The 24051-nt window shown below is 43.6% G+C and overlaps 2 protein-coding genes across 2 annotated transcripts; one reads left to right on the forward strand and one right to left on the reverse strand.

Annotated features, from left to right (window-relative positions):
• The first annotated feature begins 1585 nt into the window (after positions 1-1585).
• On the forward strand, positions 1586-18203 carry LOC113142635 (arrestin red cell). The gene is made up of 16 exons (XM_026327695.2): positions 1586-1798; positions 8406-8436; positions 8728-8788; positions 9109-9153; positions 9476-9573; positions 9804-9902; positions 11014-11073; positions 11367-11434; positions 11607-11742; positions 12278-12362; positions 12454-12526; positions 13406-13543; positions 13637-13720; positions 15484-15560; positions 15833-15887; positions 16542-18203. Exons 1-16 carry the CDS (start codon positions 1776-1778, stop codon positions 16627-16629), a joined length of 1221 nt encoding a protein of 406 aa, XP_026183480.1. The 5' UTR covers positions 1586-1775; the 3' UTR covers positions 16630-18203.
• Positions 18204-20542: 2339 nt separating this feature from the next.
• Positions 20543-22721, reverse strand: taf9 (TAF9 RNA polymerase II, TATA box binding protein (TBP)-associated factor). The gene is made up of 7 exons (XM_026328637.1): positions 22601-22721; positions 21963-22044; positions 21725-21861; positions 21492-21626; positions 21315-21396; positions 21073-21186; positions 20543-20951 (listed from the first exon to the last, which is right to left on the reverse strand). Exons 1-7 carry the CDS (start codon positions 22634-22636, stop codon positions 20794-20796), a joined length of 744 nt encoding a protein of 247 aa, XP_026184422.1. The 5' UTR covers positions 22637-22721; the 3' UTR covers positions 20543-20793.
• Between the last annotated feature and the right edge of the window lie 1330 nt (positions 22722-24051).

A 24051-nucleotide genomic window follows, 5' to 3' on the forward strand; every position in this document is an offset into this window, starting at 1 on the left:
TGGACAACAATGGAGGTCTACGGCTCAGACCCATAAGCTGAACCAGGTTCTGGATTCACACACATTAGGATGAGGACACCACATTTATTAGTCTTCAGTTTGATTAGTGCTCATCCTGCCTCTACCAGTGAGAAAATACTCTTTAAATTCTGATTTGTTAAAACCAACTCGGCATCAACAGCAGATTGTAAGTAACAGATGTAAATAAATAAGGTCAGTGACCTTTTATTTGGTGTTTTTTTTTTTTGTTGTTGTTGTTGTTTAAGTTCTGCTTTCAAAAGCTGTGTTTTGAGGTTCACTGACAAATACCAGCAGCTTTACCGGAAAAATATTAAATACTGTCACTGGATCTGAGAGGAAGCTTCAAAAGCAGAAATTCACCTTAAACTCTGGTGAAAAGATTCCTGTTTTTGCTGATTGGACACAATTATTTTTGCTCTCTGATTCATTTCACTTCTCTTTTGGGACTTATCTGGTAACTCCTCACTGCAGTTCATTGTGGTTTTTCAGCCTTTGTAAACCACTTTCTATGTCTATGTTGAGGTAATAACTGTCTGCAGAACATGCAGTATAACTGTTTTGGAAATTTGTTGTGTGCACGGGCTCACAGGAGGAGAGTGTTAGTGGAGCTGGAGATGAACCCATCCTGATCCCTGTGAGGAAGTCAGGAGGTCTGCAGCTGCTCACAGTGACAGCACAGCTGAACAAAAAACATCCTGGAAGTGGATGGAGAGCAGGAGGTTGTACAAACACATAGACCTTCCTACAGCTCTGGCAAGACCACAACAGTTCCCACTGAAGCACTTCACAAATATACAGTTAGATGTTTTTAATGCTCAGTAGTTCCCTAAAACAACAGTGTATTTTGCTGGGGGGTATTTTCATGAATCCACACTGAGTTATTCATTGTCATGTTGCAGGAGACTTGATGTTGAAGACTCATGTTGATAAAGACTCATGATGATAAAAACTCATGATGATAAAAACTCATGATGGAGACTCATGTTGATAAAGACTCATGTTGATAAAGACTCATGGAGACTCATGTTGATAAAGACTCATGTTGATGGAGACTCATGTTGATGGAGACTCATGTTGATGGAGACTCATGTTGATAAAGACTCATGTTGATAAAGACTCATCTTGATAAAGACTCATGTTGATGGAGACTCATGTTGATGGAGACTCATGTTGATAAAGACTCATGATGGAGACTCATGTTGATAAAGACTCATGTTGATAAAGACTCATGATGGAGACTCATGTTGATAAAGACTCATGTTGATAAAGACTCATGATGGAGACTCATGTTGATGGAGACTCGTTGATAAAGACTCATGTTGATGGAGACTCATGTTGATAAAGACTCATGTTGATAGACTCATATTTAAGACTCCTTGATAGACTCATGTTGATAAAGACTCATGATGGAGACTCATGTTGATGGAGACTCATGTTGATAGACTCATATTTAAGACTCCTTGATAGACTCATGTTGATAAAGACTCATGTTGATGGAGACTCCGTGTTGCGCAACGTGATCTGCAGCCACACACGCACGCGCGCGCACGCACATACGCACGAGCCTGCCTTTGCGGAAGCCCGAGGAGTCGAGGCGGCGCTAAGTAAATTAGCATACAACTAGTTAGCTGTGCACCGAGGTGGATGGACTGGTGACCGGAGCTGCCTGCAGGAACACACGGTTTTAAAGACAAGACTCCACCGACTCCAGCCTCATTTTGTCGGGATCCTCCTGCCGTCCGCCTGCCGAGGAGATGGGGGACAAGGCGGGCACCAGGTAGGACGGCTAGGCTACAGCGGCTAGCTAGCCCCGATCTCACGCACTTTGCTAACGTTAGCCGAGCTGCTGCTGGCACGGACGGGTGTTTAGCTCCGGCCGTGCTGCGGAGCTTTGTCCGGTTTATGACACCACCTGACACGGATAACACTGGTCGATCCCTCGGTGGGTGTTTGAAGCCCAGAGACGACGAGCTCGTCCGCGGGAAGCGAAGTTAGCACAGCAGGGTGGGGTTAGCTAACCGTCTCCACCGGACAGGACGGTGCTCCAGCCTCCGCTCACAAATTTGACAATTTTGATTTCCTCGCTAATGCATTTTCATGAAAACCAGAGCACACGACTGAACTCTAGCACTGTCTGTTTAACGGACTACAGATATAGCTGAACTTGCTTTAATATAAAACGTATTTTGGTGTTGAAGACAGGAATTCCCACGGTCCTTTTCCAACAAAATACAGCCGGAGTGGGCGGTAGCGAAAATCGGTAATCTACACTTAAAAGTCGAGATTTTGTTGAAATTCTGTGCTGAGGGTGGATACTGTCAGTGCCGATGTTCACGTACAGTTTAAAAGGATCAAAAACGGTGTAAAATTGTGTCATATCCTGTTGGCTTCACGGGGAAGGATTAAATTGAGTTATTTTTGTATGGAGTTTGGTACGAAGGCGCATATTGGAGGGCTATTGAAGCTAAATTCAGCTGCTTAGCCACCGACGGCTCATGCTAACTGGCTGTAAATGTATTTTGATGAGTCTGAAAACTTGTGTGTGAAACATTAGGGGTCTGGACCAGGTTTAATCGGTGAAGTGAGCAGGTAAACAGACTGACATGTTATTTTAGCTGGACTCCCTGAGTTTCAGGGTTATTTAAGCCTCAGGCTGCCACAGCCTGTGTGTTTATTAGCGTTGTGTTTTTCTTTCTTCTTAATCCAGGCTGTTATTGCTGATAGTTGTCAACACAGTAAATGTGCAGAGCTGAAGCCCAGTGTTCATTTTAAATTGAAGAGTTTTGTGGTCGTGTTAATAATGAAGGCAGTTGTTATTTGTTGTTAATGAGATTGTGGCTGTGTGGTCAGTGCTGACTCTGTCTGAGGCTCTTCACGTCCACAGTCCTGCATGTTTGCAGAGACAAAGGTTGGTCCGTTTACAGCTCATACATGTACGTGTGTTTACTGCTTCATCTGTTTTTAATTCCTATCAAACACCTTCCTCTTTATACTTTATGATTGTTGCATTGAAATGTGTGGGCTGACCTCTTCATCTGTAAACGATTTGTCCATCCCTGTCTTACCTTTCCTGTCCGTCTCTCCACATTCAGCTCCCAGTCACTTCCTGATAGGAAACAGGTGGGAAGTGGGAGAAAGAGCAGGAAAGAGCAGGAGCAAAGACGAACGTTGTGCAAACATCGAAGAAACGGCCGATATCTGCCCTGCGCTCCAGATGAACCTTCCTGGCTTCACCCTCGGCAGATTAAACCCCATCAGCATATTGAGCTGCTGCTGTCAGGCTGCATGTTTCTGATTCATAACTAACAGCAGCCAGATGCATATTCACACTTAGACTGCGCCGACATGAACCTGCTAATTAGCGTTTCCAGGTGGTTTTTTCAGAAGAAAGCTGCGTCCACAGCGAAAACACCTGAGCAGCTCTGTTCAGTTGACAAACCTGCGTCGCAGAAACGTGGTGAGGACGGACAAAATCTGTTAGAACAGACTGAACACAAACAGGCTCATCACAGCAGCTGTGCTCTGTGTCTGGATATATGATGTTTCCAAGGTGAGGTGACAGAAATGTCACGTGGCAGGAAGTTTGTTGGGAAGTTTCTCCGCTCTCATTTTATAATTGTGACACAAATCCAGGTTAATGACAACAGCCCTGTTGGTATTTCTGTCAGCTCTTGAGGCTCAGTCCAGTCTGGACAGGGGCCCGAAATGTAGAGAAAACGCATTTACATATTTAACCTGCGTAACATGGACCCAGGCTGAAACTGTGTGTAGTCACAGATACAGATGTTTTGTCAGATTTATGAAGGTTGTGTACAAGTACTGCAGTTAGTGTGTGTTTATAGCAGCGTTACCTCTGAGGTCCAATACGCACCTCCGCTGTCACGATGATTAAACATCAGCATCATGATTAGTGACGAATCAACACAGACTCACAAAACGCTTCACAGCTCAGATACAAGTAAAATCGTTACATAACAGCTCCAGTGTGACTGCATGAGCTTCATACGTGTTACTGTGATGTTTTACACAAAGTTGTGTAACAACACGATTAGTGAAATTAGTGTAACAAACACTTTACTACTTTAACATCACTGTGCTCCTCAGATCAGCTGCAGAATCTCCACTTTGTGTTTGTAAACTGGCGTGTGCATGTTTTTTGGTGCAGATGCATTTGTTTTCCATCTGCTTCTGGAAAGTTTTTGATTTTTTTTATTGAGTTCTTTGTTGATATGCTGCTGTTTTCTCAGGAAAACACTGGACTTTCTTGCATTTATCTGACTGTTGAACTGTTTCCTATGGCAGGAAGCTGCTGTGATGATTCTCATATCAGTAGATGAGGGACTGTGGGTGTAAAAGGTGTTGCTTGTGATGAACCCACAGAGAATTAACACCCACATCTGCACCAGCTGTTTGGTGCTTTTAGCCCTGTGTGGTCATGTTAGTGTGCTTGTTTAGTTTTGGTGCACGTCTCTAGTCATTGTCACACTTTTAATGGTGTCATTTTTACCGAGTGCTACCTGCTGCAGAATTATTTAACATCCATTTTAATTATTGATTCATTATTGGTTTTCAACAACCAAAGAGAGAAGTGAGAAATGATCAGTTTCCCAAAGAAATCTCTCTGTCATAGTTTGTCCAAACAAAGTCCAAAGGAAATACAGACTTTTATGGAAGACAAGCAGCATATTGTCCCAGTGGAGGAAACATTTGACATTTTGGTTTGATGAGCAACTAAAAAAAAGTTGTTTTTATCTATTGACTTAAACTGTTGAAAAGGCAGATGTGTTTTTTGGTGGAACCCAAAGCAAAACCAAGAGAAACGTAAATGCTATACGTCATGTTTCTTCTTCACTGCTGGATGTGGACGGAAACATCAAACGTTGTCAGATTTTTTTTATGTTTGTTTCTGCTGTTTTCTGACATTTTAGAGACAATGACTCAACTAATTGGTAATACTTTAACTGCAACTATTACTTATTAATACTGCAGTTTTCTGGGGCCATCACATGGTCGTAGTATTACAGATGTGTATGTGTGGGTTTTGTGTCGGCTGTGACATGTTCATGTTGTCTTCATGTGTGACTTTCACAGTTTTTATTTTTGCCTTGTGCTCTGAGTCTTGTTCAGGCTGGTTAATGTGGACGATTGTTTGAAGGCGTCGCTTCGGTTTGTGAGCCGTGTTTGTGCTGTTTTATCGACAGAGTGATTCATGGGAGAACTGACCTTCAGGTTAACATGTGAAAGGTGTTGAGCAGCAGGTTGTAACAGACACGATGAGCTTCCTTCAGACGGACCTGTGTGTTGGCTTCTGCTGCCCTGTGGTCGTACACTGATGTTGTCGTTATGTCTCTGTGTTAAATTATGAGGACGGACAGGAAGGATGGGCTGTACCACTAAAATAAGACTTTCATTACGAAGTGGAATTTTCCTTTAGCACCGACAGCCCCGGCTGCTGGTTTTGTTTGATCTGAACTTTAAACAAGACCGACGCTGTGTTTTAACTGCTAACTTGCCACGTAAAGGCAGGAGGCCTGTGCACACCGAGCGTTCGCAGGCGATGAGCTGCAGCATGTTCGTGCACAGGAAGCACAGGGAGGAACGAGTCCAGAGAACATGAGGAAGTGCTGTCGGCCCTGGTGTCACAGCCGAGTCTGTGTTTCTGAGTAGTTTGTGCTCATTAATAGCTGTGGTTTAGGTTGGGCTGGATCAAAGTCCTGCTGAAGTGTCTGAGGAGCACACTGAACTCTGGGGAGACGGGTGGTTTCATTTCAGTGCGTTTCCTCCCCATGTGATCCAACTTTAATTGTGGCGTTCAGGCTGTTTGCGCTTGTTACATGACCCAGAGCAGATGGTGGTGAAGGCCTGTTTGCCAAATGTCTACAGCGTCACAGCACCAGGACAGAAGGATCAAGTTAACCATATTTAAAACTCTACAACTTTGTACCAATAACACACATTTCTGGAAGCAGCGATGCTTTTATTGTGAAAATCAGTCTTTAAAACTGAGCTGGCCCGGCAGACACACACACGTTAAGTGTTCACTGTTAGTGTGTCACAACAAATACAGAAGTTTACTGAGTCTTGTGTGTGAGCTGTGCATTTTATCACTTTGCAAAATCACCCACAAGGTCAGAAAATAGTGTAACCTGTCTACACATGATGAATGTTTCCCCCAGGCCGACTAAGAAAAACCTGCCGATTCACAGGATCCAGAATAGAAGCTGGAACCTGAGAAATGACTCAGAGCTAACTTTAAAAGCTTTTAGAGCTGCGGTGATTTATTAATCTCTAGTTCCAGGTCCTCAAATGTGAAAATCTGATGAAAGTTGTTGGCTTATGTCATTTTAAACTGATTGTGTTTTAGAACAGGTCCTGCTCCTGTGTAGACCAAACCGTGGATGGATTATCTGTAATGAAAATAATCACAAGTTTAGGCTTTAAAAGATTAATTTTTCTAAAAGGTTTGACTCCAAACACTGGAACATTTGATGGAGCTCCACCTGTTCATGACTGAATGAATGCAGGGTTCATCAGTAGAAAACAGCTGTCCACCGTCCACAGCTGGATGTGAATCAGTTTAAATGTTCCCATGAGAACCAAAATGCTCAGTTGTTGTGTTGGCATGAAGTCCAGGTGACGCAGTCTGCTGTCACAAGGGGGACGGGACGGGACTTTCCCCAGGAAGTTGTCCCTGCAGACCTTTGGGCCGGCGTTTTAAGTGACCAGTCGAGCGTTAAAGCACCTTCACTTGTTTGTCGTCGGCCGTATTCCCTCGGCTCGACCGCACATCACCGGCAAAGAGGGAAGCAGATCAAAAGTCGACCAGTTTCAAAGACTAAATCATCAAAAACAATTAACTGCTCATTGTTAATGTAAACGATCGTTGCGGTTTGACACATGTTGCTGCGTTTGGAATCTGAAATGACAAAAACACTCAACCGCCAGTTTGGCTGATTCCTACAGCTCATTAGGAGTTTTGCAGCTGAAACACAGTAAACAAACCGTCAGCACCAAAACTAGAGCCAGAAAATCCTGTAAGTCAGATTTCATTTGTGCTTTGAAGTGATCTAAATATAGCCGTGGTGTGGAAAGGATCAGTGCACGACAGGAAGCTGGAGCTGCTCTGGTGTAAACAGTTTATTCGCTGCAGAAATGGTGAGAGAAAGCAGCTCAGTTCACATCACAGGCCGGTTTCCGGCTCTGCCTGCTTCCAGATGTTGCAGCTTCGACCAAATGTGAGGAGGCTATTTGCTCTGCTTGTTACTTCCTGTTTGTGTTGTGGCAGCAGTTGTTGGAGGCGTCAGCGGCCTTCACACCTTTGCAGGTTTGGTGCAGTTTGTTGTGGACACGGTCAGTGGACGTCTGCGATGGTTGCATGAGATCAAAAGCTGGTGTGTAAATGGTGGTCTGTGTTTTGTTTGTTAGTGGGCTCAGGTTTGGGTTTGTGGGGTGAGAACATTGAGGAGGAGAGTTCAGGCTGGTTTGTCTGCAGTGACCAGGATGTAAATAGGCTTCACTGTATTTTCTCTTCTCTGAGCAAACGTGACGTTTTACAATTTGCACGATGAAACATCTGTCCGGGCCTTTGTAACAGCTGTAGCACCGCCCCCTGAGGACTGAACCGCAGTCTGACCCGTCGAGCTCGATGACTGTCCTGAAGCAAAACACCAAAAACGACTCGGTGAATTCAGTTTTCTGTCGGTCGACTAGCGGCTCTACCTGATCGTCCACGTGATGCACCTGACCTGCAGTCAGCAACGCGCTGTGTGTCACGAATGCTCCTCGCATGGAAATGCAAAGTGTTAATGAACATTATAAAGGGCAGGGACGTTTGCCGGCATGGAGCCGTGTCACCACAGTCGGTTTGATTCACAGTGAGACGGTTATTAAAGGTCTGAGAGCTGCGTCTGAGTCAGAGCTGCAGCACATTTACGCATCACACCAGATCAGTGTCACTTCTGCTTTACAGGGACCAGTCTTTTAAATAGCTCTGCCTGTCTTGTTTACCTCACGGCGGTTTTTAGCTAAACAGCCTGAAAAGTTACTGTGGGGTCTGTTCACTGCAGGATGGACTGTGGTGACATCCCATAATAAACCAAATCATGTCAAGTTTTTCTCTTAAACCACTTCCCTCCTCAGTTTCCTGCTGTGTTGAAATAAACAGTGGCCTTGTTTGAAAGTTGACACATTTCCTCTGATTATCTCGACACCCACGCAGAAGATTCACGGTGGCTGGTTTTACATGTTTTCACTGAAAACAACAGTTTCACGGCGTTTTGTCGTAGATGTTAGTTTGATGAAGCAGAAAAACTAAACAAAAATAAACTAACGCCAGTGTCTTTCTGTTCTCTCCCTTCTTCTCTTCTTCCTTCCAAACTTCTCAGAGTTTTCAAGAAGTCGAGCCCCAACTGTAAGGTGAGTCTGAAGCAGGAGGAAACGTGATCATTCAAATCAGGAAGCACCTGATCATCGACTTTTGTCAATGAGACATTTCAGTTTTTGGATTTTTCTGAAATTCTTACAAATGTTCACTCTGTTGTGTTTGTGTGTGAAGTGAAGCTGAATAATTCCTGAAGTCACTGATAATATGAGATGAACAGAAATGATCTGAATTATTGATCTGGCCATAATTTAGTTTTTTGAATCTTTCAGTGATGTGTGTAAATTAATAAAGACTTATTGACAGCCTGTGCTTGGTCTGTGCAGGTGACAGTCTACCTGGGAAAGAGGGACTTTGTGGATCACCTGGACCACGTGGACCCAGTAGGTGAGTCAGCACGCCTGGAGGTTTGTACATAAATATTTAATCATAATTAAAAGAGATTTAAAATGTGTGAAAGGCTTGAAACAACCAGGTGCTAGAACTGCATAGCATCAGGAGGAATTGATGTACAGGTGACTTTTTGCATGAACACTGCAGTAACATTCAGGTCTGAGATCAAGAAAATGTCAATTTGAAGCTCGAGCACTGAAACAAGGACTTGGTGGAGTTTTTGGGGATTTGGTCCTTGAGGTGCAGCAGAAACACTGGAGTGGCCTCTGTAGTTTTCTGATGACATGATCGTTTCTCTTCCTTCCTGCTGACAGATGGCGTGATCCTCGTCGACCCTGAGTATCTGAAGGACAGGAAAGGTAGGTCTGCTTCTTCCTGAGCTGTCAGCATGTGAAAACAGTTCTGGATCCTGGTTTTCACAAATACTAAAGTTTTTATACACTTGGAGTCCTCAAGCACGTGGACATGCTGCAGAAAGCTGAATAACAGCAGGATTCATAAACTGTAATAAAAACAAGTTACAGACTGATCGATGGTTAAGATCTTCCCTGACTCAGGGCTTTAAATGAGGTGTAGAAATGTTTTAGGGTATTTCAAACAAAAAATCACTGTGAGATAAGAAAATAGTGCAAATCAACAGAATGAATCAGAAACAGCTCTTTGCTCTCCCTCTTCCTGTAGTCTTCGTCACGCTGACCTGTGCGTTTCGATATGGCCGCGAGGACCTGGACGTGCTGGGTCTGTCGTTCAGGAAGGATCTCTACATCTCCACTTTCCAGGTCAGAGCTCCACCTGAACAAACTCGATTATCGATCAAGTTCAGTTTGAACTTCAGTTGAATTAAATTAAATCTGTCTGTTCAGTCCTTTAAGTACATTTTCTCATGATACCTTCACTTCAGCGTGAAGGCTGCAGTTTATTGATCTGTGCCGTAGACCTCCATTGTTGTCCAAAAACTCTTAAAAACTCAGCAGGAGCCTCACGTGGTTCTGCCTCCTGTCCTTTTCAGGCCTTCCCTCCGGTGCCTGAGGAGCGGAAACCCAACAGCCGGCTGCAGGAGAGGCTGCTGAAGAAACTGGGCCAGCATGCACACCCCTTCTACTTCACTGTGAGTCACATGTTGTTGTGATTTCTCTTCATAAGCTTCTTAAGGTGCATTTCCTCCAAAAGCTCCAGGAACTTTAATTTCCAGGAACTGTTTGTTTAGTATTAATCACATGAAATGTGTTGTTGGAAGGAAAAGCACATATGTACAGCTTCAGCCTGGACACACCTTTAATTTTCCAGTAGTTATAAAACGTGTGTAGTTTACTGTCTGACATTAAAGCTTAAACCTGCAGGTTTCAGTACATGTGATGTAACACACTGTGGTATAATAACTAATAGTCACATATTTCTACCATGTTACTCTGAATTGGACTAGTGGTGTAAGCAGTACTTTAAGCCACAGGACCAACCAGATAAATGGTAATGTCCAGACACTAAGTCTCCACAGCTGGACCCAACCCTTGAGAACAAATAGGAGTTTTGTGCAGCTGTTTTGAATCCATTCAAATACAGTCTCCCATCAGTAAATACAAACAACGCATGAGTCTGTGTTGCTGCTGTTTCCTCATTTGTTTTGAAGTTGCATAACAGATGGACCCATCAGGTCGTCAGTGGTGAGATTCAAACAGAGATTTCTAGTTGTTTTTTCAGAGTCCTCTAAACACCCAAAATTAAAACTGAGTCCAGAAATGTTGTTCCGAAAGTTCCGAGAACTGCTCAGAGCAGGAATGAGGGGTTTTCAATGAAGCGTCAGTTTATGAAGCTGAAGGAAATTAAGATGTGACCAGTGTTCTGGTGCCAGTTGCTCCCGGGGGCTCGGTTTCCTGCAGGCTGGTAAATGTGCAGATGATGGCGGCCTGATCTATGTAGAGTCGTGACTGTACTTTTTGCTAAATAAATTAACACCATGACGCCGAGGCTCAACCTCACAGCTGCAGGTTTTAGCGCCTCTGCATTAACACGCACACACATGCACGCTGCTGCTGCTGCTGGTGGCGTGTTGATCGACATCCCCGGGTGTAAATCTGCATCATCAGGATCAATCTCTGATCTCAGTCAGTCTAAACTTCCTCTGACTTTAAGTCTCTGCTGTAGATGCGATTATGAGGCCGCAGTGAGGGCTGTTTAGGAAACGGAGATGTTTAACTTGAATTTTTTTTGTTCCTTTGCAGATTCCTCAAAACCTCCCATGCTCGGTCACTTTACAGCCCGGCCCGGAGGACACTGGGAAGGTAACAAACACACTTAACATGTCATTTCACAGTCAAATGTTTCAGCATTTTCCTGAATTCAAAACATCCAAACTACAGGACACAGCTGGACTTTTTCTTCCCGTTCTGCTGCTCCTGAATCAGTCCTTATTCATGGAGTTCTTTCCATTTGTTACTTATGGTCAGCTGTTGTTGAAGCACACGCTGCACCGACTCACATGGTTCTTCCTCAACAAAAACTGGAGGGTGTCAGAGGGTGAAGGGTTCAAAAGCCTTGAAGGCAGAATTTGAAAGTGTCTTGTCTGTCTCTTCAGGCCTGCGGCGTTGACTTTGAGATCAGAGCTTTTTGTGCCAAGTCAATAGAAGAGAAGATCCACAAGAGGTGAGACCTGCAGGGAACTGGTTCAATAGGTTTCTGAGGGTCTACACAGGGTTTTAGCAGCATTAGCGACCAGGCTAAACAAAACTCAATCAGCTGCTGGAAGATTGAAGTTACTCTGTAACTACAGTGTCTGAGTCCTGCCTGTGTTTACAGAGATATTTGTTGTTTGCAGGAACTCGGTGCGTCTGGTGATCAGGAAGGTTCAGTACGCTCCAGAGAAACCTGGTCCTCAGCCGATGGTGGAGACGACTCGCAACTTCCTAATGTCAGACAGATCCCTGCACCTGGAGGCCTCTCTGGACAAGGAGGTACACACACACACACACACACACACACCTGGTGGTCTGGTGTGTTAGTTTGGATGAACATCTGCTCACATCTGTTTGCTGTTTCACTACTTTTCAAATGAAGGTGCATGAGAAGGTGAATACAGCCATGCAGACCTGCAGGGAACTGAAATGAAATCTGTGTGTGGTCGTCGTCTCGTCACATTTCAGATGTTTAATTCAAAAACTAGATGATTCAACATTTTACAGAAAATCAAAAGAATAAGATTTTTCTTTCCCATGAATCATGTGACAATATTTTGTCTGCATGAAGGGAGTACTTAGGGCCTTTATGATTTTAAATGCAGGACTGTTTTGTCATTAAGTATTTTTGTTGTCATACTTGTACTTTTACTGTGTACTTTCAACCTCCCTGAATGCCAATCCTGTGTTTTCTAAATGTCCACTGTAAATGTTCCCTACTGTGGCTGCTTTATTCAACTCTTCTTGTTTTAAATTAAAGCACCTTACAAAACATGTGGTTTTCTTTTTTTCTCCCATGATGCATTGCGTGTAGCTGTATTACCATGGAGAGCCCATCAGCGTCAACGTTCACGTCACCAACAACTCCACCAAGACCGTCAAGAGAGTGAAGATCTCCGGTGCGTCTGTCACTTCCTGTTCGTTCACTTTAGTCCAGATGTTGATGAACACGCTGACTCTGTCTCTGCCTCTTCTTCTGTGTCTCTGCAGTGCGTCAGTATGCAGACATCTGCCTGTTCAGTACTGCCCAGTATAAATGTCCAGTGGCCCAGCTCGAGGCAGAGTAAGTCCCAGTTCAAATTCTCCCACTTCCCAGACAAACTGGTATAAATGGATTTTAAAAGTTAAAGTTAAGTTTAAAAGTTAAGTGGACTCAGGTAAACCAGGTCCAGACTGGGTTTAAAAGTTAGGTGTACTCAGGTAAACCAGGTCCAGACTGGGTTTAAAAGTTAGGTGTACTCAGGTAAACCAGGTCCAGATTGGGTTTAAAAGTTAAGTGTACTCAGGTAAACCAGGTCCAGATTGGGTTTAAAAGTTAAGTGTACTCAGGTAAACCAGGTCCAGATTGGGTTTAAAAGTTAAGTGGACTCAGGTAAACCAGGTCCAGATTGGGTTTAAAAGTTAGGTGTACTCAGGTAAACCAGGTCCAGATTGGGTTTAAAAGTTAAGTGTACTCAGGTAAACCAGGTCCAGACTGGGTTTAAAAGTAAAGTGTACTCAGGTAAAGCAGGTCCAGACTGGGTTTAAAAGTTAAGTGTACTCAGGTAAACCAGGTCCAGACTGGGTTTAAAAGTTAAGTGTACTCAGGTAAACCAGGTCCAGACTGGGTTTAAAAGTAAAGTGTACTCAGGTAAAGCAGGTCCAGACTGGGTTTAAAAGTTAAGTGTACTCAGGTAAACCAGGTCCAGACTGGGTTTAAAAGTAAAGTGGACTCAGGTAAAGCAGGTCCAGACTGGGTTTAAAAGTTAAGTGGACTCAGGCAAAGCAGATTTTTAACATACTAACATTTAAACTGTTCTTTAAAATGGTGAACTGATTTAAAATGTGATTTTACTGCAGAGATAAAATACTGTCAAGTTCTGTAACAAAGAATTGAGTTCAATGTGGAGGGGGCGGGGTTTAACAAAACAGTCTGATTGACAGAAGCATGTTGTCTCCATAGTGACCAGGTGTCATCCAGCTCCACCTTCTGTAAGGTGTACACTCTGACCCCGACGCTCGACAAGAACAGAGAGAAGAGAGGACTCGCTCTGGATGGAAAACTCAAACATGAAGACACCAACCTGGCCTCCTCCACCATGTAACACTAACACACACACACACAGATGTTTACAGGTGTGTACAGGTGTGTTGGCACGGTCACATGACCTTGGCACTCTGTTGTGTGTTTCAGTGTGAAGGATGTCACCAACAAGGAGGTTCTGGGGATCCTGGTGTCCTACAGAGTCAAAGTGAAGCTGGTGGTCTCACGTGGAGGGTACGACACACACACACACACACACACACACACACGCACACACAGGCTAAATCCAAATGTCCAGATTTCACTGCACTTGATAATTAATGTGTGAGTGCTGAGGTTCAGGTCTACCTTAAGTGGATTTCCCAAAACACAATACAACCAGCACGAGGTCTTCAAAGCAGTTTTCCCTCCACTGACTCAGCTCTGATGTTCCCACAATGTGAACAGGCCAAACCAGATCAGTTCTCAGATCAGATCTGGGCCACTTGCATATGTGGTCCTAGACTCAGACACACCTCAAGTCACTGTCCCTCTGCTGACATCACTTCCTGTCTCAGCCTCACTGGTCTTCTGTAAATAGCTGAAGCTCTTTCTCTCCAAACTCAACTTGATGAAACCTGTGGCTGAGCTGCACCCACATTAACTCAGAAAACATTATCCCAGTGGTGGACTGGAGTCCCTGATGTGAGACCAAGGTACTGTATGGAAGGGAGGTAGTCCAGGTGTAGGTGGGTTGTTCTCGGGCTGCCTCAGTGTCATCTCTCTGTTCATTGTAATGAAAAGACGACAGATTGTTTTTTCCAGCAGGCAGGGCGACCTTTGGAAAGAGATTAGGCCTCCGAGCAGAGAAAGGAAAACAAAACAGACGAACATGGAACAAGCGAAATTAAGAAATTTAAAGCTTCCTGTCGGTGCAGCTCAGCCTCTGCTTTTTGCTGCAGCTGCTCCTCACTGTGTTTGCTTCCACTGTAGGTTGTTGTGAACATGCTGCCTCCTGCTTTTCATTTCATCTTCCCTCTGTGTTTTTGGCTTTTTGTCTGGCTCCCCCTCCTCCCCTTGTGTGCCCCCCTCAGGCTGCTGCGAGGCATGTTGGAGAGGTAAATGTGACGGCCGCAGTGTTCGTTTTGTCTCGAGACGCTCAGAGAAAAAACACAAACCGGTTTAATGAGAGAAAATCTGCTCTGTTACTGAATGGTTTTAAAACCAGTTTAATAAACAATCCACTTCAAACCAGATATGACTGGTTTAAATTGGTTTTAAAGTGTTTTTACACCTTAAAACAGTTTTAAAAAGGACAGATTTGTTTTAACTGTGACCTGATGTTTCAAAATCTTTATTTTAAATTGTATGTAAACTAGATAAACATTTAGGTTTTGTATAGTTTATACTGGTTTAAAACTACATTCATGAATTTATACCAGTTTAAAATGATTTAAATAAGATATAGTTTTCCCTAAATCAGATCATCTGGATCAAAGTGAGTTGAAACCAGTTTAAACAGGATAAACTTTAAACTGGTTTGGAACCTGGTTAATTTGCTGTAGACTGGAGGAAAACAAAATTAAAGTGGGTTCAAACTGGTTTAAATTGCTTGAAGCTGGAGATAATTGAGTGTAACAGAACTTTAAATCAGGTTTTAACTGGTCCAAACTGTTTTTAAATGGTTTATTTGAGAGGTAAAACTATTTGTGTTGGTTTTAAATGATAAACAGGTTAAAATTAAGGATCTGAATTAGAGAAACAGCCTCATGTAAGACACGTTTTTATTTCTGCTTTGAATGTGTATTAGATCCACTGAAATCCTCCCTGTTCTGATCTGCTCCTGTTTTATTTGGCTGCTGAAACAAACCTCTTTACCTGCTGAGTTTTTCTACGATATTTATTTCCACAGCAGCAGTTCATCAGCACAAAAGGCCATAACAGGAAGTGTTATTGGAAAGTCAAAGGAGTGCCCCGAGGGATTTTCCTGCTGAACTGACGTCGCATTTGTTTTTCAGAGACGTGTCGGTGGAGCTGCCCTTCATCCTAATGCACCCTAAACCTGTGGAGCCGCCGGTGTCCCGTCCACAGTCAGGTGGGTTCACACAACCGAAATGCAAAAGCGACAGATCTGCATGTTCCAGTAGCTGGAATCAGGAAATATTTGACTTTTTCATGAAAACTGAAACGGATGAATGGAAATGAAACTGGTGGTGGATTCATCTCTGTTGTACAGTCTCAGTTATGTAACTCTGGCCTTTTCCGTCCTCGTCACTTCTTTATCATGCACTGGGTTTCCATGGAGACGAGAGGCAGTTTCCATGGGAACCACAGTGTGACATACTAACACGTGTGTTTGTGTTGCAGCGGTGCCAGAATCGGACCCCCCCATCGACACCAATTTGATAGAATTTGACACAAAGTGAGTATGAAGCCTTTTGTCCTTGTTTGTTTCACTGAAGCTCATTGTTTTCACCTCGTGTCCAACAGCAGCAACTTACTGTCTTAAAGAATGAATGAGCAGCGAAATCTCCACTGCTGGTCGGGAGCAGAGCAGGATTCACACCTGTGTCTGTGCCGACACCAAAATAAAACTTTTTTCAGCATGTCCAGATGTTTTAGAAGAACAGCACCACTGCTCTTCAGTATTTGAAGAATAGTAATGCCAGTAATGTGTGTTAGTGTGTCCCTGAGTCCAGATCCCACCCAGAAACTGGCAGCACCATTGAATGTGTGTGAATCCAGAACCTGGTTCAGCTTATGGGTCTGAGCCGTAGACCTCCATTGTTGTCCAGACACTATTTAAAAACCCAGCAGGGAGCCACACCGCTGACCTGGCTCACATGGTTCTTCCTCACCAACAAGGGGAGGCCCGTCTGTTTCCAAAAACCAGCTCCAGACTCTGAGAACGGCCGTCACTGGTTACAGGCTCTGGTTCTACTGGAGCTTCTCTCTGCTCACAGCGACTTCTGGAGCTGGTTTTTGGAAACAGACACCGACGGCTGGGCGCGTTATCTGTGAAGCCTGAATGACTTCGCTTCACTGTCGTTTGTAACGTCTGTTTTCTTTTCTGCAGCATCTCCCAGGACGACGACTTCGTCTTCGAAGACTTCGCCCGGCTGCGGCTCAAAGGCGTCGTGGATGACAAGGATGAGGACTGCTAGGAGCTCGCCGACCCCACATACGCTCGCTTTGAAGCCACCACATACACACACACACACACACACACACACACACACACACACTCACACTCTTCACATTACATTCCCCGGTGGAGGGGATGGATTAGGGCATGTTTGGGCGGAGGTCTCGTTTAAGCTCGGTCGTGTTCTTCCTCTCTCGCTTCAGCCATTTGTCACACTGCCGCCATTTCTCGCTGCTGTCTTTTCCATCTGACTTCTCTCTTTCTCCTTCGCTGAACGGTGAAAAAACAAAACAAAAAAAAAACAACGTATCCAGCTGTAGGACAGATGTTGACGATCTTAATCGAAATCTCTGCTATTGATTCTTCGTAGTCAGGGCACTCAGGTGTGGGCGGGGCTTGTTTTGGTTGGGAAAAGATGTGCAGGAAGCTGGGAAGTGGCAGGATCAGCAGCGTTTGCCCTTTTACTTTGAAATCTTTCTGAATGTCGACTGTTTCCTGCAGCGACCAGCTCCGTCTTGTACAAACAGGAAATATATTTGAAACAGAAAAAAAGAGGGAAGTGTGTTCTGAGGTAAATACCGTAGATGCTTTCTGGGTCGTGGCTGCAGGGGAAGACACACAAACACACTCGGAGCAGTTTTACACAAGCAGCTGAAGTCCGATTTCACCAGCATCCACTCTCCTGCTCTCGTCTACTCTGTACTTGAACACCTGCCCGTCGCCCGTTTTGTAAAATGTTTGTCACTTCCTCTTAGCGTCACTTCTGTTTTTAATCCCCACGTTTTTTAAAATCCATTCCAGCGTTGGGCTTGTTCCCTTTTATTTCAAACACTTTTGCGTCTTTGGTGGTTTGTGTTTTTCTTGCTGTCATCAGATTTCACTAAAACATCAAAACTAGAAACTGCTCTTGGCTCCTGCTGCAGAAACAGCTCACACACGTGTCCTTTTATTTTGAAATTAAACCTGCGACTGGGTATAACTGGGACACGAGTGTGTGAGGTTCGTCTGTGGGTTCAGCTCCTACGCACTTTTAAACTTGTACCTGCTTTTACTCATTTTTAATTTAAGGTTCCCGTCAAATGTAGAAGACACTGACGTTATGATGAAGCAAAAACGTACATTAGATGTGCCAGAAGACAAGAGGCCACTAGTCAGTGTCACATGGAGTCACTTTCCAATCTGCTGTCAGTTCATGTAGTTTGTGAAACTGAGGCGAGCGATGTTTGGCTTTTCCCTCCATTCTGACTGTTTTTGTGGCATTTGGTGACAGTAAGGAAACTGGAACATGGCACAGTGTCAGCTCACGGTTTGTTGGTGCACCAGGTCTGAAGATGTTTTTTAATCAGGTCTCTGATGTTTAGCTGGAGGTTTGTGCTTCAGGCAGATCGAAAAGCTGCAGTCAGGTAGTTTCATTATTCTCTTGATTCCATGTGTTTTTCTGTGAAGGAACGAAACATTAGACACTTTGACTTTGTGTCTGTAAAATGAAGCTCATTAAATGGACTTTTCACACAAACACAGATTGAAACTGTCACCTTCCTTTTTAATGCTAAAATAGCAAAAATCAACATGGATACGACTAAAAGCACCAAACGAAAGTTGGACCTCGTGTCCTTTGACCTGATGCGTTGGTTGAATCTGGTTTGGATTAATTCTGGTCTCTTTACACCCGGCTGACAGTTAAAGTGGATTACTTTTCCTTTTCTGGAGCGCACAGCATCGTGTGTGTGGAGCTGAGCAGTAAAGTTTGTTTCTGCTGTTGGTTTGTGTTAAAGTCCAATCAGTGGATACAGAGTCCGCCTGTGGCTCGGCCCCGCCTGGGTGTTAAAGGGAAATACTGGTGTCCTCATCTCTGATTCAGATCCCAAACTGATCAAAATTATTGTCGGGACGAATGAAAATGTTTGCTGAGTCAAACTGCAGCAGCTGGAAACTGGATTGTGCCTTCAGGTCTTACTCCCGTTTTAATAAGCAGCCCCTCGTTTTTGTTCTTGTGCGGCAGAAAAATACCCAAAGGGGATAAAAAAAAAAAAAAAGATCATTTCTTTCTTTAGTTCAAGTGTCAGGAGGATAAATTGTATTTTTAAAAAACTAAATATTCTAGAAACTGAAAACAGAAGTTTGTCCTTCAGTTATCTGAGATGAACTTTTTCTTTCAGCATCTGATATTTTTCTAATATCGTGACATATTTTCAAAGACGCCTAATTTATTAAAAAAAAACTTTGACATTTTTCTCATAAAATGGTTTGTGTTGAACTGTTAAAACTGAGACTTGCACCTAAAACACAATCGACTTCATTTTCTTGACAGTGGCATCACATCACATTTCCAGCACTAACACAGAACCGATGCCATGTGTGATATATAACCTTCATATTGTAACTGTGCCATGACAAATGAGATGTGGGTTAATGAACCAAACTGCACCAGTGTTTCCCTCCAGTCCCCCCCCCCCATGGTCCACTCTGTCATTTCACCTTGTTCAGACTTGATGGGAAGGACTTCAGCAGCTCGGGTGTATTTATCCTCTCCAGCATTTTTTTATTTGTACGTTTATTCTTTAAATAACAAGAAACAGGCTGTAGCTGATGAATCTGTGTCTTTAACATATTTTATGGTCATTTGCCCCCAAAAAGCTGCACAGACCAACATTTCAGATGACACGAGCACTTTCATCGGACAAACCCACAGAACTGCAGATATTATTTTTGCTTATTTCAGGAGATTTAGCAGAAGAATGTTGATCGTTTTGACTTTTTTAATTGTTTATTTTGAGGCTCATCTTGTTGTCAAGTCGCTTCACACAAACCAACAAAATTTACTTTTTTCTTTTTTAAAAATCTAGAAATTGCCAAATTCCCTCCCTCTTCCTTCGCTCAGTCACTGAAGAGATGAAGAAGAAACCGACACAGAGCATGTTTTTCATTTTCTGATTTTCTTTCTCGAGCAGTGCTGTGAATCGTACGAGCTGTGATTCTGTCCTTATTTTGTCGTGCATATGTGGGGTAACTCTGCTAAGTGTGAAAATATTTTGACAAGTGCCACGCCCCGGCCTGTGCGATGCTTACCGTAATGTCTATAAAACAGGTGATTTCTGCTGGTGGGATGAACACCAGACCAGACAGAGTTATGATTATTATGCTTCTTGATTATTATTATTATGGTGACTATTATTAACTTCTACTGTATCATCACCGCGACCATGATTATTCTCATAATCATTTAAGAGTCTATTGTTTTACCATGTATTTTTTATTTTGAGATTTTTATTTTAGTTTTCTTTTTATTATTAAAGGTAAAATGAACTGATGCTGCTGTTGTGTGATGCTTGTGCTGCCTCTTCTGTCTGAAATCCACAGGGGTCTGATAAAACTGGACTAAATATGGCTGGATTATAGTTTACACATACAGAACTCAATTCACCGGCTACTAAAGTAATTTTACCTGCAAGTTATTTGCTGATGTTTTTATGTTTTTAAAACCTTGTTCGTGTTTGAGGATGTTGTGTCTCCACAGCAGCTTGGACACAGACTCATCAGGTTTGATAGTGGTGATGGACATTTCTCAGACCCTTCATATAAGAACTAATACTACACTGTAAAAAGGTCCATTAGAAGTGAACATGCTATGAAAGTAAATAAAAACGAGTAAGTTTATATTAAAGTCTAAGTCCTTAAGTTTGTAGATTTTCCAACCAACGGTCCATAAAGTGAAAACTTCACATTTAACCTTGAGCAGCAAATATTTGGTACTTTTGCTTTGAACAATCACCGAAATAGCTGCTGATTATTTCCTGCTGAAAAACTAATCATCAATACTCCAGGACATATAATCATTAAATCTACGTTAAGAAAGAAAATGTTACATCGTTTGATTATTTCTGTTCAGGTATAAAACTTATCAAGCAACATTTAAGTATTTGAGTGAACTGTTCCTTTAAAACTGACTTAGGTTTTATTTTAATTCAGTTTATTGTGAATCACATCAGAGCAATTTTCCAGCTTTAACCATTGAATCTGACACCGAGACCTGCAGCCGTCTGGTGTCCGCAGGTTCCCCCCAGGTTAGACAGTGTCCTGCAAAATGTAAACTAACGTGACGGGGCCCAGAGGTTGGACCGCGGTCAGTCTCTGCTATTCTTTAATACTTAATACAAAACAAAACAAAAAAGAAGCACTGTCGTCATAAAGCGTCATAGTCGTCCTCGTCTTCGTGTTTTCTCTTCAGCGAGTCTCCGGCTGCGTTTTGCGACACCATGCTGGTGGTGATCAGGATGTTTTTGGAGCCGATCAGAGACGGGTTGATGAGGACGTTGGGCACGGTCGGCGTGGACGGCGTCGCTGTCGGGACAAGAAAGACAACGAGGGTCAGACCACCAGTTTAAACATGAACACGTGTCACTGGTTTGAGCCCGGACATCAAACTGACGGGAATAAGTGACTGGGAGAGACGGACTCTTACTGGTCTTGGTGGTGGTGGTTTGAGAGGGTGGAGGGATCTGCACGGTGAACCTCTGGCCCGTCAGAGACACCGGAGCTCCAACTTTAGTGGTGACGGATTGGACAGATGGAGTTCCTGTGGAGAAACAACTGGTCAGAACGAACTGGTCCGACTGGGACCGAACAAAATTCCCATGTTTTCAAATTGTTGGACGTGGCTCAGCTGCGTTACGTGACCTCCGGTTTACGTGATGGGAGACTCACCGAGAGTCGGTGTCGTAGGTCTGCTGGAGACGGCGCCGACGCTGAGGCGAGGAACCGATATCCTTCCGGCAGACGACGACACCTGGGAGGAAAGAACAGACGTTGGCGCGTGAGCCTTTCCTCCTAAGGCCGATACCGCAAAATAAAACCGGAGACCGAAGGTAAAAGTCTCCTCACCTTCTTCTGTATGGACTTGAGCCTGTAGTTGGGCGCAGTCAGGCAGTAGCGGTCTGGAGGAAGTCGAGGTCCAGTGTAGGGTTTGATGAGGGGCAGAGGAGTCTGGTTCTTCTGCCTCGCAACCTCCAGCAGGAACTGGAACAGAGCAGAAAAGAGGCTGTAACACAAACTGGTCCACAAAGACCGAAACTGTTGAAGAGACAAGCTGAACTTTGTCTAAGGCTCAGTCTTACGTCTCGTGGTGGCGGCGACGTGAATGACTGGTCCATGCGACAGTGGATCGCCAGCTTGATGTCGTCAGCGTCCACGTTGGACTTCTTGGCGTGTGTGGCGTAGATCTTGGCGTCCTCGATGATGGTTGTCACGTATCCTGCAAAGAAAAGCAGCAGCCGAGACTCGACGGTTGTTCACACATGACGCTTTAAATCTGAGCGTTATTTTCCAGATGTTCCCACCGGGCTGCTGACTTACTGTAGGTGAACTCCAACATCTGGTTGATGACTCGAGGCTCGTACTCCGTGATCCCCATGTCCTTCAGGATCTGGACCATCACCTGCGGAGCACAGGTAGGATCCACCAGACAACATGAGCTCAGACTGTACGAACCATTACGATGTTTGAGTGGAGACGATCACGTGGTTTGTCGATGTCCAGTTAATTATTAAATGAAACCCGACTAGTCAGTGATGGTTATAATAACTATCAGTTATCTGAAACTGAAACAGCAAAGGTTTTCTGGCTCCAGCTGCAAACTGGGAATAAACCACTGGTGCTGCTGGTTTGAACTCGGCTCCTTTTAGCATCTTCCCGCTCAGCTCCAGGTGTTTCTGCCTCACACGATCCGTTAATGTCGATAAAAGACGGTGGACATGACAGATTACACAGCGGCTAACGGCTAACGGCTAACAGCTAGCGGATTAGCTGATGGCCATTGTCACAAACGGCAGTAAGATGCTAACGTTAGCAAGCAGCTAACATTAGCATCTTCTGAGAAAAGAGAACAAACGCATCAGCTCCTGACTTTCAAACACGACCGCAGTTAAAGCGTCGAGTTAACGAGCGCAGCGCAGACGCGGCCTGGGAAGTTAACAGCAAATGAAAAATGTTACCTGAGCATCTTTCGGGATTGTTTTTGGAGCAGACATTTTAATTTCCCCACAGCGCCTTTCCTTCTTCTTCGCCTGTGTCAGGGCTTTCTTCTTCTACGTGTATTTTTTTGATGGCAGTTTCCCAGCAGCCACAGCGCATTACCGCCACCGGCTGACCGGAATATGAACAATTGTTGGGTTCACTGAAACTTTACCTGTTTTAAATTCACCTCATTCCTGTTTCTTTAATAAATAACATTTGTTTTTTACTTCACAACATTTCCTTCCTTATAAACTTTCTACTGATGATCCTTTAATTTGAAACGTATTTATAGATGTTGTGTTTAGTCTTTTTTCAGTCCTGATGTTTAACTGATGTGTGTAGTGACTCGTTTAACATGTGGAGCATTTTAAAGTCACAGCTGAAGGTGAAGTGAATCATTTTAGTCAGTAATCAGGTTAATGATGAGCTTTAAAACCAGCTGTCAAAGGTCAATCTCCTCCTAAATGTTGTCGAATAGAAGTTTAAAAAATGGGGAAAAAAAGATGCAAGTACCTCAAATTTGTGTAATGTAGTAGTGGTAGTAGTAGTAGTAGTAAAAGTACTAGTAGTAGCATTAATTATAGCTCATGTCAAAGCTTTGCCTGAACATCCTAATGCTGCTGATCATAATAATTTCACGATTTGACTTGGTACTTGAAGTTGGAAGTATACACCAATATTTCATCAGAATATTACTGCAGTTTAAAATGCAGTAGTTCATTGTAGTAACTGGGAGTTAAAGAGGAACAAAACACTGAAACAACAGCGAGCCTGTAGGGGGCGCTACAGGGAAACCTACAGGACAGTGACTGGTCTTTACTGAATCATCTTCTGTGCCTCACTCTAACATTCAGACTTTAATATGTTCCCTCTGCAGTAAATCAGGAACATGGTCCGTGTAGTACCATCAGAACCTTCTGTGGTTTGTGTTAAAGTGATGCAGCTCAGAGGACGAGCAGGTTCCCACATGATTCACCTTCAACTGGTCTTTGATGTAAAAATGAGGAGGGAACGATGAAGCTGTCGACTCACTTCAGGTTCTGGAACGAAGAGCTCTGCTTCAAAATGAATAGTTTTATTGGGAGCCAGATTTAGTTTTGAATACGAGAACTAAGCAGCTTGGACCCAACAAAGGATGGAATAAAAATGTAGTTTTGTCTGTAATTTAGATTTTTTTATGCCTTTAGCATCTTATTTTGGCTGTTACTGTTGGTTCCCATGTCTCAGTCCGACTGGACTGAGACCAGTCAGTCGGACTGAGACTGACAGATGCCTCTGACCTGCAGACAAACATGGTGTGTTACACTGAGGGTTTGTTTTAACCTCTACCCCAAAGACCAGGTCTGCTGCTTTATTCTCTGATTATAGAATAAATAGTGGAGCCACTTTTTTCTTTAGGTTTCTAAATGTTTATTAAACCACTTCAGTA

The sequence above is a fragment of the Mastacembelus armatus genome, chromosome 14 (assembly GCF_900324485.2).
Source record: "Mastacembelus armatus chromosome 14, fMasArm1.2, whole genome shotgun sequence".
Taxonomy (NCBI): domain Eukaryota; kingdom Metazoa; phylum Chordata; class Actinopteri; order Synbranchiformes; family Mastacembelidae; genus Mastacembelus; species Mastacembelus armatus.